Below are 13,329 nucleotides of genomic sequence, written 5' to 3'. Positions count from 1 at the left end.
ATGTGCGAAATTTGCCTGAATCAGATTCTGACATAGGCATTAGAACATTTTAAAGTACTTTAAAATAGTAGTGAAGATTGCACACAACAAGCAGAGTCTGTCTGCAGTAGTCTAAAGGACTTGGCATAATTTCCAATAAAATAATGGCCTTGAAGACAAAGTTCCCAGGTTCCCATGGACAGCTCCACAGGTTAATAACCTCTCTTTTTTTTTTATAACAGAAATAGGGACTGTAATACCTACCAGGATTCTGCACACTTGCACAGAGATACAGAATTTACCAGAATACTAGCCCTTAGTTTTTTCCTTCAATCTATCTCCTAATCATACTTAATAAATATCTTAGGCTCGGCATTAGTATTGCTGTGCATTCTAATGCTAAAAAGCTTAAAATTAAGTAGAGTATTCTTCAGGTAGAAAAAGAAACCTGGTAACTGGTACTTTCTAATCTCTGAGGTAAACACAACAGCAATAGAAAATCAGCAGAGATGTTTTAGCATAAAGCTTGCTTTTATTGGAAACCAATTAAGTGCACACACACACCTGTTTCCTTGAGGGCTTTCTTGTGGGGTTTTTTTTTTAATATATATATTGATTTAATTTCACTTATCAAAATAAAACTTATGTGATGTTCTTAAAGTGCTACACAGCTTATGAACTTCTCAGGGACAATGACTGTCTTTCCTAGTACCAGTGTGTGTGGTAGCATAAACAACAATGATATCTATTTAGGCAAGATTAATTATAATATCTGTTTCACATTACAAAACCAGCGGTTATTGCCTCGTTGATGATCAGCATAATACTTAAGTATGCATGCAGCTTGATGGTATTAATTACATGGTTAGTACCCTAGCTGAATTGAAAGATTTATGAAGGCCTGATAATAGATCAATATAGTTAAATTTTCATAATTTTAAGTCTGCTCTTTGATGTTATCATTTTGCTTGGTTTTTTAATCTGATATCTTGATCAGCAGTCATGTCTCATTTTTCCCAACAAGGATGAACTGAACATTGTTATATTGCTTGTGTCTGGACAAGAGGACATGGCCTCAAATTGCACCAGGGGAGGTTTAGATTGGATATTAGGAAAAATTTCTTCACCAAAAGGGTTGTCAAGCATTGGAACAGGCTGCCCAGGTTAGTGGTTGAGTCACCATCCCCGGAGGTATTTAAAAGATGTGTAGATGTGGCACTTAGGGACATGGTTTAGTGGTGGACTTGGCAGTGGTAAGTTAATGGTTGGACTTGATGGTCTTAAAGGTCTTTTCCAACCTAAATGATTCTATGATTCTATGACTTTAAGTTGCTAACATGTATGAATTCTAACTAATCCTCTTAATTTCATCATCTTTCTAACAACGTGTTCTGCTATGTTCAATTGAGCTTTAGAGACAACAGCACAGTGACCTTCTTTCTAACCTACATGTCATTTTTACAGTTTGAAGAGAATGCATAACAGATTTTCCCTCACCTGCTTCAAGTAAACAAAGCAGCAAAAGCTTTATATATTTTTTTAATATATGTAATAGTACTTGTGCTTCATCTTGTCTGGTATATTTTGCATTTTTGAAGCTCAGCCTATAAAAAAAGCTTGTGGCAAATCAGAATACTTATGAAATACAAGTTGAATTTCCTTGAGGGTAAATTGCATGGTAGCAGGATAATTCACTCAGCTATACTGTCAAAAAAGATGCTTCAGCAAAGGTGATTTCTCTTTTTCAAATATATAATTGTGGTAGCATAAACAGTGAGAAAGTGTCTAGCTCCTGTATATTTAGATTAATACCTTAAAGACTGAGAACTAGTCTCTCAGTATGTCCTGTTTTACATAACTGTAGAGGTTCATCTGACATGTGAAAAGTCTGTTTTTATAGTTCTTCAAATAATAACTTCTAGTGACTTCCCATAGCACTGAGTTCCAAAAGTTATTTAAGTGTCATGCAAGCATGAATTATCATACCCTTGCACCTTTCTCTCCGTTGGCACCTGGAAATCCTGGGAAACCAGTTGAGCCCTACATAAGAAATCAATGCAAATATCAGAGGATATCAATAGCAAAACAGTAGTATAGCCAACATTAATTTATATGTAATATAAATATATATACATATATAAATATGTAAAACACACCTTCAAAGTCACGTACATTGTACACATCAAACTTGCAAATGTGACAGCTCTGATGAATAGCTGTAAATTAACTTACCATAATGCCTCAAGTCCAGAATGCATTAAAAAATCAATGTATAGAATGGACATTATTTGTCATCTTATTAGACAATAAAGTATTCATTAAATCTGCACCATTTTTAGCAATAGAAAAGAAATTATCAGTAATGGCACACTAGAAATAACTGTATCATAATGAAATAACTGTATTATAATGAAGAGGAACAAACAAGGCCTTGTTGCCTCACAGTATAGTAACTCTTTTACAAGATAACTTCATTCAAAATAATTGCAAAGTGTTGCCACATCTGAACAGTGGTGCTCTATTTACTTTACTGAGCTGTAAATTACTTGAAGTGCTTTAATTCACTAAACTGACCACTGGCCAGTTTCAACTAACTGATACATGCAATTTGTATATGTGCTTATATGCTCATCTCGTAAGCAGAATGTATGGGGAGATTATCTGACTTGATTCTATATATAGAAACTGCTTCCAGGCATTATTCCTGCTTCTCTTTTTTTCTCCCTTTTCCTCCTGCTAACTACCCAGCCTAATCTGAACAGTACTATTTTCTTCCTTATTTCTGGTATACAAGTCCAGAGGGACAGCAGACCTGTTACCTGCCAAGGTGTTAATTTGTCATAAGGGACTTGGGGTCAAAGAGGTGATAGACTTGATACAATATACTTTTAAGTGACTGGACATGAAAATGAAAGCAGTGTTTGTTTTGGTCAGCCATTAAAACTACTGGCCAGTCCCCCTGCTGTGATAATACATCTGTATCTGTGCAGCTTGCTATTAGTATTTCAGTGGCAAATAAAATGCATAAACAAAAAATTAAAATAGAATTTCTTGGTGCTCTTCTTTGAAACATAAATAAGTATTTTCTCCTTTTTTCTCTTTTTGTTACTTATGTTTTCCTTTTAATGAATCTTGCTTCACACAATCATTCCAATTATCCATTAATGGCTTAGGGGCGGTACAACTTCACTGACACTGATTCTAATGAAAACCTGACTGATATTGACTGGTGGGAGAAAAGAGATTTTCTTTTCTTTTTTTTCTTCCTTTATTTCCTTTTAATTCTTCAGCAGTTATAACTTAAAATGTGAAAAAACCTGTAAAAATTCTACTCTGCAAAGCCCAAGCATGTTAAAATTAAAAGGCCAGAGGAAAAAACAAACTAATGATCAGGCATTAATAGGCATGACTTGGTTGTAAATATCTTATGTATACAGTACTTTTTGCAATTGTGTTAATCAAGAGGGACTGGACAGGAGAAAAAAAATAGCGAAAATTATCAGATAATGGCAGTAGTCTAACAATTCTCAGAAGAAAAATAATGAAAAGCAAGTAAGTAACAAGAAAATGAATGGTGTGAACCTTCTTGACAATACTGGGACAAGATTTCTTATTTGCTTTACACAACTAATATGCTTTTCTGCTCCATTTTTTCTCTCATGTTATTTTGAACTGAACTGTGAATAAGTTTCAAAACAAGCCTCTAGTGAGTTGATGTATTGTAGCTGTCATTACTTGTCCTTGGAAGTTTAAGTGACAAATTAGAAGAGCAAACAACGAATTCAGCTTGAGAACTGTTTTCAATTTTAATGTGATTAAAATTTAACGTAATGAAATTCTTGATCAAGTCTTTGCGGAAAGAAGAATCAATCAACTTTTATTTGAAGTGTTAAAATAATTTTGGTTCTTAGAACTGAATAATGTAAAACCTCTTTGATCTTAGACTTTTCAAAAGACAGTTCAAAGGAGAACAAAAAGAGAGACTGAAATCTCAGACATTTGAGTTAAGAAACAGAAGCAAACCCCCATGTCTCTCAAGGTGAATAGTTTTCATGAATACTTTCCATAGATGGTTTTGATATTTTTCACTAACACAGTGTTCAATGGATAAGCACTTTTCAGATAGTTCATTCACTTGACTGAAAAAAAGCCAAAGTATAGGCCAGAGTCAGAAAAAACACTTTGCTTAGCCAGTCAGGAAGTTGTATTTCTTCCAAAAAAATCATAATTTCAAATTTGAAAATAAAAATAGATCCCAAAGTAGAGCAAAGTTGAGGATTGTTCAGTTTTGTAGAAGAGGTAAGGGCATCTTTCACTTGCAGTATTTCCCCAGATGAGTCATCTTTGAGACAGTCTGGAGATGCAATATCTCCCTAATGGCCTCCTCTACACTGGGAAATGTCTGTAGAATTCTGTTTTTATTCTCAGAAATGAGAGTTTGCAATTAATTTAGCACGCTCATTTCCTACAACTGTGTTAGGATGATCTTTTTAAAAATAAGTTTAATAAAAATGTTTTAAAAATATAAGCCTTCACTTAATCCAGAAGACACCTATAAGGTTTTCTATTGCAATCAAAACAAAAAAGATAGCACATAAATCAACTAAGGTTTGGGTTTTGCCATGTTTGTCTTAACAGAAGTAAAAGGAAAACATGATGAAAATTGTAAATTATATGTTTCAAAGAAATATGACTTAATCTATGGAAGAAACAGTAATGACACAAATGGAATCCTTGTGCCACACAGAAAATTCGCATCACTATCATCATCCATTTAGTGGTCAAAATAGTGCTCATTCTCTTTTAAGCATGTCAGCAGTTCCTTCATTTTCAAATTGTTTAATGCATGCCAGTCTGATGCTTGTGCAAAAACATAACTCATGACAGGATGGGAAAAGTTTGAAGGCAGTAGAGTTAAGAAGAGGAAAGATACTGCTCCTTAAAGAGCCTGCCTTAGGGATCCAACGTTTTTAAAAATTTTACTTCAGAACATGATTGTCAAGAAAGAAAATGTGAAAAACGGCCCTTGCTTTGATGCCCACAACCTGTTTCCCCAAACACACAAATAAAATAACTGCCATTGTGACTCATGTCAAGGCACAAGATATACAGCTCATTTACAGCTCACCTTTGGACCCTGTCTTCCTGGATATCCTGGCAATCCGGGTACACCAAGCTTACCCTGCAATAAGAAGAGAGTGTTAAATTTTATTTTATCCTCCTTAGTAGTTCAGCATACTTCCATAGAAAATATTTTTTCCACAACTTAGAGTGATGATACTTCATGGAATATAATATTCAATTAAATAAATTTCTCATTTTAACTATTAATCACCAGTGGGTTTAGTTCCCTAAACTTAAAAATCGCACTCCAATGAATCAGTTCAGCAAAGTTCCCCCATGACATGCTGTGCTGTGTGACATGTAGTGACGTGGAGCTGAGGTCATTAAACTATTAATATTCCCTAAGAAATGAGGGTGCTAATAGGTTTAAGTGAGAAGAAATCCTTTTTAATTTATTCTGTGTGATGGCTGCTTTGTTTTCCACAGATTTTTCATGAATAGGCATTTGAAGAATCAACTTTTTTCTAGAATAGTTCTAAACTGTTTGAGACTATGATAAATCATACTGACTATTTGCTGACAACAGATTCGTCAGCAAATATTACCACCTTGCTATGTTCAGGATGAGCAGTCTGATCGACTCTGACATTAACCATTCCTAGAAATGCAATACAGTACACTACCCCATTGCGTTGGTCTCTTCAGACCTCTAGAGGATGAGTGATGGTTTGCCACTTTCAAAGGCAAGGGAAAGCTGTTCAGTCTTTGAAAGATGGGAACTCTGGGGAAGAATTTGCTTATTTCCCTATTCTAAACACAGTCTACGTTCCAGACTATCACCTTTTGTAGAAGATCTCAATGGAAAAGATATGATTACACAATATAATATGGTACTCTGCAGTAACCTTAGGTAATGAAAATGAGGAAGGAGACACCTATATGGGAAAGGAAATTTGCCAGAATAAACATGTCTATTCTTAAAAAATGAAGCAGATAAATAAAGATGTTGTGTATTATCATATTCATGTAAGTGCATGTGTCTGAGAAATTATTAAAGAAGAATTCTTTGATTTATGAAAAGAATGATAATGCTGCCAGTTATGTGCCACGCTGAAACAAGCTGCATGCATTACAATGATTGAAATGTTTTGCAGCATGACAGCGCATCAAATTCTTGCCAAATTCACTGAAAGTTTTGTCCCTGATTTTAGGGTTAAGCAAGCTCAGTTGCCTAGGTTTTAAGTGTGAATATGGATGGGTTTTGATTATAAGCTCTTTTCTGATATGTTCCTAATTTTTTTTGCAGCATACTTGGTATTTTTTTTACTAAGCAAATCCAGCTCTAGACCTACTTGGAAGAGAGAATTTTCTAATCACGGGATCAGATTCAGTAGTATGTTTGCATTAAATAAGTCATAGGAATGACAGGGGAATAGGACATTGATAACTGGTCTTATAGGCATTTCCCTAATATTGTGGGGAGATCTAAGAATTCACAAAGATTATTCTAGTCTTTGTGTAAAATAAGTAGCACAGGATCAACATGATAGAATTCAATAATTTTGTGCAACACCAGTTTAGGGCTTCAGATTCTGGATTTGTGAGACTGAGAACCCCATAAATGTCACAGTGAAGAAGAAATGCTTGAAAACATGAATCTATATTCACATTGAGTAATCTGAATAAGAATTAAAAAGTACTCAAATTCATATTTAAAACCTAACAACTAAAACCAACATTTTTTTTTGTTTGGTTTGGTTTACTTTGGTTTTTTTACTTAGATTATAAAGACTTGGGAAAAATGCACTGTTTTGTAGATGTCCTCAGTCAATTAATTATTCTGCAGATATCATGACAACAATACAGATTTTTGAAAAATTCCCAATATTCTTACATTTTTGTCACGTCAGTGATACTGAAAACAACCATTGCCATAAAACATACGGTTCTTTCTGGAGAATGCAAATATACTGTAGGTGAAAATAATATGACCCTTATTATACTGGATAGTTTTTCTGATGTAGTTAAAACTGAGTACACTGGCATTCTGGTGTGAAATCAGCTTGCATTCATGTAGGAGAATAGTTCTGAGTTTCTTTTTTTGTATGTTCTTTGATTCATCACGTAATGAATCAATTCAATGACCTAACAGCTGGTAAGATATCTTGCAAAATTATGGAGAACATTAATTCATAAATAGTTGCCATTAGTTAACTACACCTGAAAATATATCTTTTTTTGTAATGAATGAACTGAGTTTTTGGATATATACTTTTCTAAGGGTTTACGAATGCCAATAGGCTCAAATTATAACCCTAACAACTTTCTGAACTTCTTCTAACGACATACTTGCAAGAAGTAGCAATTTTTGATGAAAAGAGAGTTTGTTATGAAGTTTGCTGAATAATCTTTTTTCTTCCTGGCAAAACTCTTATCTCTGAACCTTGTTACCTTTTTGGTAGTACCACATACTTATTAAGATTTCGAAGACTCTATACAGATAAAAAGACAGAAAGAATAATTAATCATGATGTCAGGTGGGATGTTGCTGGAAAATACTAACTGTTCCTATTTTAAAGACAGTGAAAGTGAAAATGTTGTGTAAAATGCACCTTCTGTCCTATTCTTTTCAAGACAGAACTAGCATTAAAGCCACAGTTACAAAAAAATTTAGAGAGATATTTTCACCAGCATCTTCTCACTTTTCTGAAATATAGTATACACATTTCTGATGCATCATTTTTGTTTTATTTTATTCTGTCCTTCTTTCTCATTTATCCAAAATGCCACTGCTGAAATCACCTTTCATTTCTGATGGTCTAACCCAGTGAAATATGGTACCTGTGCACACATTCCTCAGCCTCCTTTCCTCCTCTATATCAATCACCTCAAGTGTTTTTTGTTGAGAGCAGGATTCTACAGAGATTCATACTTATTTTTGTGTTCATATTTCATATCACCATCCTTTTTTCAGTCCTCCCTTCTAACAGCCCCTTTCATTTTTGCCAACCCTATTTTGTATTTTTATTCAGGATGTGTTTTCACTTTAAAACAATCTTCATGCCACAATTTGTCATAAAATGACTGTGAATATTAATTCACTCTCCAGCAGCACCTTTATCCTCCTTTGTGCTCAACTATTTTGTTTGCATCATATTTTCCTTAGCTGGCATGCACTGTATGTAATTTGGGATAAGACTTTAGCTGCCTTATGTGACGATGAAGTATTATAATACCCTTTTGAATAATTACAAATTAATGATTCCCAATACTTGTTCAAATGTGAACTGCTGTAGTAGTGTCTCAAAAACTACTGTTAGGTAGCTGAAGATTTTGCAGATCTGGAGATGAAGATCATGGGTGCTCCATCTATGCTTATAAGGCAAGGACATGTTTATGCTGATATCTGGCTACTGACCTTTTCCCCAGCTGGACCAGCAGCACCTGGGTCCCCAGATGGACCTGCTCGACCTTTTGGACCTTCTGGACCATCTTCTCCCCGTGGACCTGGCTGACCAACTTCTCCCTAAAATACACCACCTTATAAACATGGAACACTTGCCTTTATGCATATACTAGAAAGACTGCCTACAATTACTTGAAAATAAGTTTTCAGTAAATGTAAATAGAGATTAGAATCATGGAATCATAGAATGCTTTGGATTGGAAGGAACCGTTAAAGGTCATCTAATCCAACCTCCCTGCAATGCACAGGGACATCTTCAACTATATCAGGTTTCTCGAGCCCTGTCCTATTTCCAATTAGGAAAATACCACTGCTTATATTCATAATATAAGTGCAAATACATATAAATTAGGCACTGAATATTACTTTCACAAGTGGAAGAGCCCGGTCACCTTGCCTGAAGAGAGCTGCATTTGGAAACTACGTATTCTTATTTTTCCTTCTTTAAATTCTTGTGAAGGCACTCTGACAGTCCACAGAAAGAAAAATGTCTGTATCTAAGTACTTATGTGGATACCATCTTCACAGTTATTTACGTATACAGACAACAGATATAGGCCAGGAGACACTTGTGAGAATTTTTTTTTAGAACCTCCACAACACTTCCTGTGAAAGGAAGTAAGTGCCCATTGGGCTAAATAAACAACATTTTGGCAGAGATTTGCAAGATGCTAGGTTGGAATGGACATCTTTATCCTGGACAGATTAATTTTCCTCAGGCAAATACTGGAAATCTTGGAATATGAGAAAGGAGATTGCCTAGGAAGAAGCTTAGTGAAAAAGATATCCAGGAATGACATTCTCTTCCTCTGTAACTGGTCATTGTTGATTCACAAGAACCAAATCTCTGGCTCAAATCTGTGCATGCACAGGGAATAGAAATAATTTCATCTACTAGCTTTCATTTTATTTTATTTTTGTTTTAAATTTATTTGTTCACTTCAGTGATCCTTTCAAAATAATATCACTTAAGCTTTTTAAGAACATATGGGCTATGAATAAATGCCTACCCGGTCACCTTTAAGGCCCATGTCACCTTTAAATCCTGGAAAACCATCTTCACCCTAAAAAAGGCAGAAATGCATGTAATGACTTTTAGTAATAGGGAGGATTATTTTTTTCTGCAGACAGAATAAGAAAATGCATTCACTCTAGATTAAAATAATTTGCATAGATAAAATGAGAACTTCAGACATCAGAAAATCTAATACAGCTATTGCTGTTTTAGAGAAAGTATATCAGTGCACTATACAAAATGACTCTTTAGTTTGAAAGTTCCCAATAGCAGCTGTTTAAAGCTGTTTAAAATCTGTTTAAAGATAGAGACAATGTAATTCTTCTATTTTATTACGAATTATCTTGTAAATTTTTTTCTTAACTCCTAAGCTTTTTTTGATTATCACTCTTTTTAATAAGGTTATCCATTCAATTAACTAAAAAATTGGTGGCCAATTATTCAGTGTTATTCTCTTTGATAGCAGAACCTCTGTTTTAATTAATTTTTCTTTTAAATTAGTGTCTTAATAGCATCAAGAAAGGAATAAAAAAAAATGGCTGGTTGTGACATCTTAATAAAAACCTCCCAAAACGGATATTAATGTTCACAACCTAAAAGAAGAAGTAGTCATCTGTATATAGTAGTTCAATGTCCAGCAATACTCATCCCTGCCTACTCTCATTGGGTGACGTGATCGAAGGAAAGTAGAAAAAAAAATGGACATTGAGACTGAATCCATATACAGTGGCAAAACAGGTGCACATTATTGTTATTCATAGTGAGAATTACTTACTGCCTAGTAAATTCTGGCAGAGAAATTACTCCAAGCATTTTAACAGGTCTCCATGCTGAAGTACAAGTAGACAGTACTCAGACAAGTTGTATTTACACTTGTCTGAGTTAGTTCACATACAAACAGAAATCTCCAGAGCTGTTCAGTGGAGTTGTTCACAACTTGCTCTAGCATAACTGATCACTTTTTGGTTACCTCTTTCTTAATCTGACTCATGATACAACTAGCATTCCAATATCTAGACAACAAAGACTATTGATTGCATTTTTATCTGATGCTTAGTTACACGCTGGGAGCAAAGGTCTTTGTGATGAATGAGCACACAGTAAAATGTTTTACTATGATGCTGTTAGTTCTTTTATATGCTGAAGTAACATTGCTGACTTAGAATTCAGTAATATTTTGACTGTCAATAAAGCTAGGAAAGAGTGATACTATGGCCCACATTACTGGGGAAAAAAAAAAAAAACCAACAAGAAAGGCTTTCTACTTCATCCCCACTTTGAAAAAGAAGTTTGGGTTTTGCATTCCTGGGCCCACAAAAGCTTTATCTTCTCCCTGATCAGCAACTGAGACAGATTACAAGGCTAAAGCCATTTTGACTCTGTTCAGAAGTAGTTATGCTGCATGCAACAAATAACCCTAAAAAGGGTGATAGAAATAGATTTGCTAGTGGTAAACAGCTCAAAACAGGTGAGGAGACATTAAAATTAAAAAAAAAAAACAAATAAGCAAAAATAGTTTCTCAGTATGTGTTCATGTAAAAAAAGATGAAGTAACCCATCATGGTTCATTAAAAAAGATATACTAAAGACCATTATAAAAGCAGGTTTCCCATGCTTTCTAGATGGTGAAGCTAAGCTTGAGATGGTCATATTGCACAAATTTAAATTTCAAGGTGATCTTTCTTAAAATTTACAGAGAGGTGAAAAAGGTAGAGTGTAGAATACATGAAAAAAGCTTGAGTTGTAAAAGTTGCTCAGTTCTGGCCATGGACAGTAATAATTACACGAGAACACTTTGCAACATATCAGCAAGGACTGACCATGTGCAAACTACTGGCCAAATGGCTGCCAAATGAACAGAAACTCTTCTTCAGCCTTCAGAGTGAGGTTCCAGCTATTGAGATCTACAAGAGGTTGATTTTATTCCATGTAGGAGGAGAGAGCTGAATGCTCTATTTCCTCTTCTGCTGTTAATAAAAAATAAAATAGCTAAAGACTTCTCATCGCATTTACTGGTCAGTACAGAGATGGACCTCCTCTGATATCCCTGGGACCATTCCAGATCTACAGAGGCTTTCCTGAATGATGACTTTACTTATTTCTGTCTCTTACAGTGCTTTCCCCCATGTAATGGCATCTGAATAACTTCAGTTAAAAAGGCCTGTGTAACAGACCTTTAAAGCACTGTGAGGACAATCTATGAAATATCTTTGTGTGACCTTTTGAGGTATTCAGTAGAGATCAGTGTCTTACTGCAAGTGTGAGATCAATTTTTGGGAACACAGAAATATTGTGGAGATTATGCTAATCAGTATTCATTCATAGATACATATATATACACACATATATTAAGCTTATTTATATGTCACTCCTGTATTTTGTCCTAGCTGGATATTAATCACTCAATATGGCACTAAAAAATCTGGGTTTTTTAACTGTCCAGTCTCCACAGGTATTAAACACGCTGTTTTCAGCTTAGATGTAATGAGCAACTCTAAAATGAGTATGCAGACTAGACAAACTGTGGTTTAGGAAAGCCTGAAAACAGCAGCTCTTGGCATCTGAGCTTGAAAGACCGATCTCTAGCACTGAAATCAAGTTTTTTTGGCATGAGGGAGTCTTCTGCTTGAGGAATATCTATAAATATATACACAGTAGCCACCAGAGCCACACAGCTGAATTTGCCTGTGTGGTCAGGAGGTATGACTGATGGTGTTTGTTATCTGTCTCTTATTCTAAGTGACGAGGAAAGTGGGAATTTAAACCAATACTGGCTGTAGTTTCAGCCACTGCAGACCATGAGAAGTCAGCAGAGATTGCAGTAGTTGGTGTTTACTCTAGTGAGAGCTCTACGTACAGAATTAATGGTATCAGGGGGATGGATGTAAAAGCTTTCTTCATGTTCCTGTATCTGCATCTGACTGGGGATGTCCATCACTTTGGCAAAGCCAAAGATCTGGGACAAAAATACCTGGAAAAGCCATTGGAAGATGTACACAAAAATGACAAAATCTAGCCTACAGTGCTATCAAAATGGATAAAATAATACTATTATCACCACAAATCTCTCTGATGCACAAACTTCTCAGTATCAACTATAGTATCTATTAACAAGAGAGGGGATGTCTAATTCTCTACTTAAGAGCACCTTAGAGAGAAGTTACTTAAACTGGTGCAAAGAGGACCCAAAACCATTCTAATAACTGAAGGGTTTATATTCACTTTGTAAATAACCATGGAGGTCACTGATTTATGATTTGGGCTTGGTATGTCCTTAGGGTAAGGCAAAAATAAACCCACTGCTGCAAGAGAAAACACAGTGCAGTGAAGGAGACAGAAGATGTAGCAGTCAAATAAAGAACACAGAAAAGGGAAAGGAATTAAATGCAGTCAGATTTACCTTTTCACCTTTGGATCCCTTGAGACCACGGACACCATCAGCTCCCTAAATAAAGAATATAAAGAATTACCCACATGCATATATTCAAAAAGGGGTGGGGAGAGGAATCCAGTAATTAAATCTTACCTTTACACCACGAGGACCTGGATAGCCAATGGGACCCTGAGGACCTGGAGGCCCCTAAAATATATTGGAGTAAAGAACCTTTGTTTGTACAGTACTTGGTTAGCAAGCAGTTCTCTTCTGAGTGTAATCCTTGTTCTTTCACTATAATGCAGCAGTCTTGTGTTAGACATCAAAATAACACTGGGCTGCCTGCCACTAAGAAATGTCATGGCATCACAAAGCACCCTTCAATGTCACTATAAAACTATTAACAGAATTATGAACTTGGTTCTACTTGTA

At 35.2% G+C, this 13,329-nt stretch overlaps 1 protein-coding gene across 3 annotated transcripts in view; it reads right to left on the bottom strand.

The window, feature by feature from the left end:
- Positions 1 to 13,329, bottom strand: part of COL11A1 (collagen type XI alpha 1 chain) — a 151,678-nt gene that overhangs the window by 58,742 nt on the left and 79,607 nt on the right. For all 3 annotated transcript variants that reach the window (XM_054833955.1, XM_054833953.1, XM_054833954.1), the window contains 6 exons: positions 13,051 to 13,104; positions 12,925 to 12,969; positions 9,520 to 9,573; positions 8,462 to 8,569; positions 5,108 to 5,161; positions 1,966 to 2,019 (listed from right to left, as the gene is read on the bottom strand). In XM_054833955.1, coding sequence (XP_054689930.1) covers positions 1,966 to 2,019; positions 5,108 to 5,161; positions 8,462 to 8,569; positions 9,520 to 9,573; positions 12,925 to 12,969; positions 13,051 to 13,104 — 369 coding nt within the window. The remainder of the gene's footprint in view (positions 1 to 1,965; positions 2,020 to 5,107; positions 5,162 to 8,461; positions 8,570 to 9,519; positions 9,574 to 12,924; positions 12,970 to 13,050; positions 13,105 to 13,329) is intronic.

The sequence above is a fragment of the Grus americana genome, chromosome 8, assembly GCF_028858705.1.
Source record: "Grus americana isolate bGruAme1 chromosome 8, bGruAme1.mat, whole genome shotgun sequence".
Taxonomy (NCBI): domain Eukaryota; kingdom Metazoa; phylum Chordata; class Aves; order Gruiformes; family Gruidae; genus Grus; species Grus americana.
This window is presented reverse-complemented; position numbering and strand designations above follow the sequence as displayed.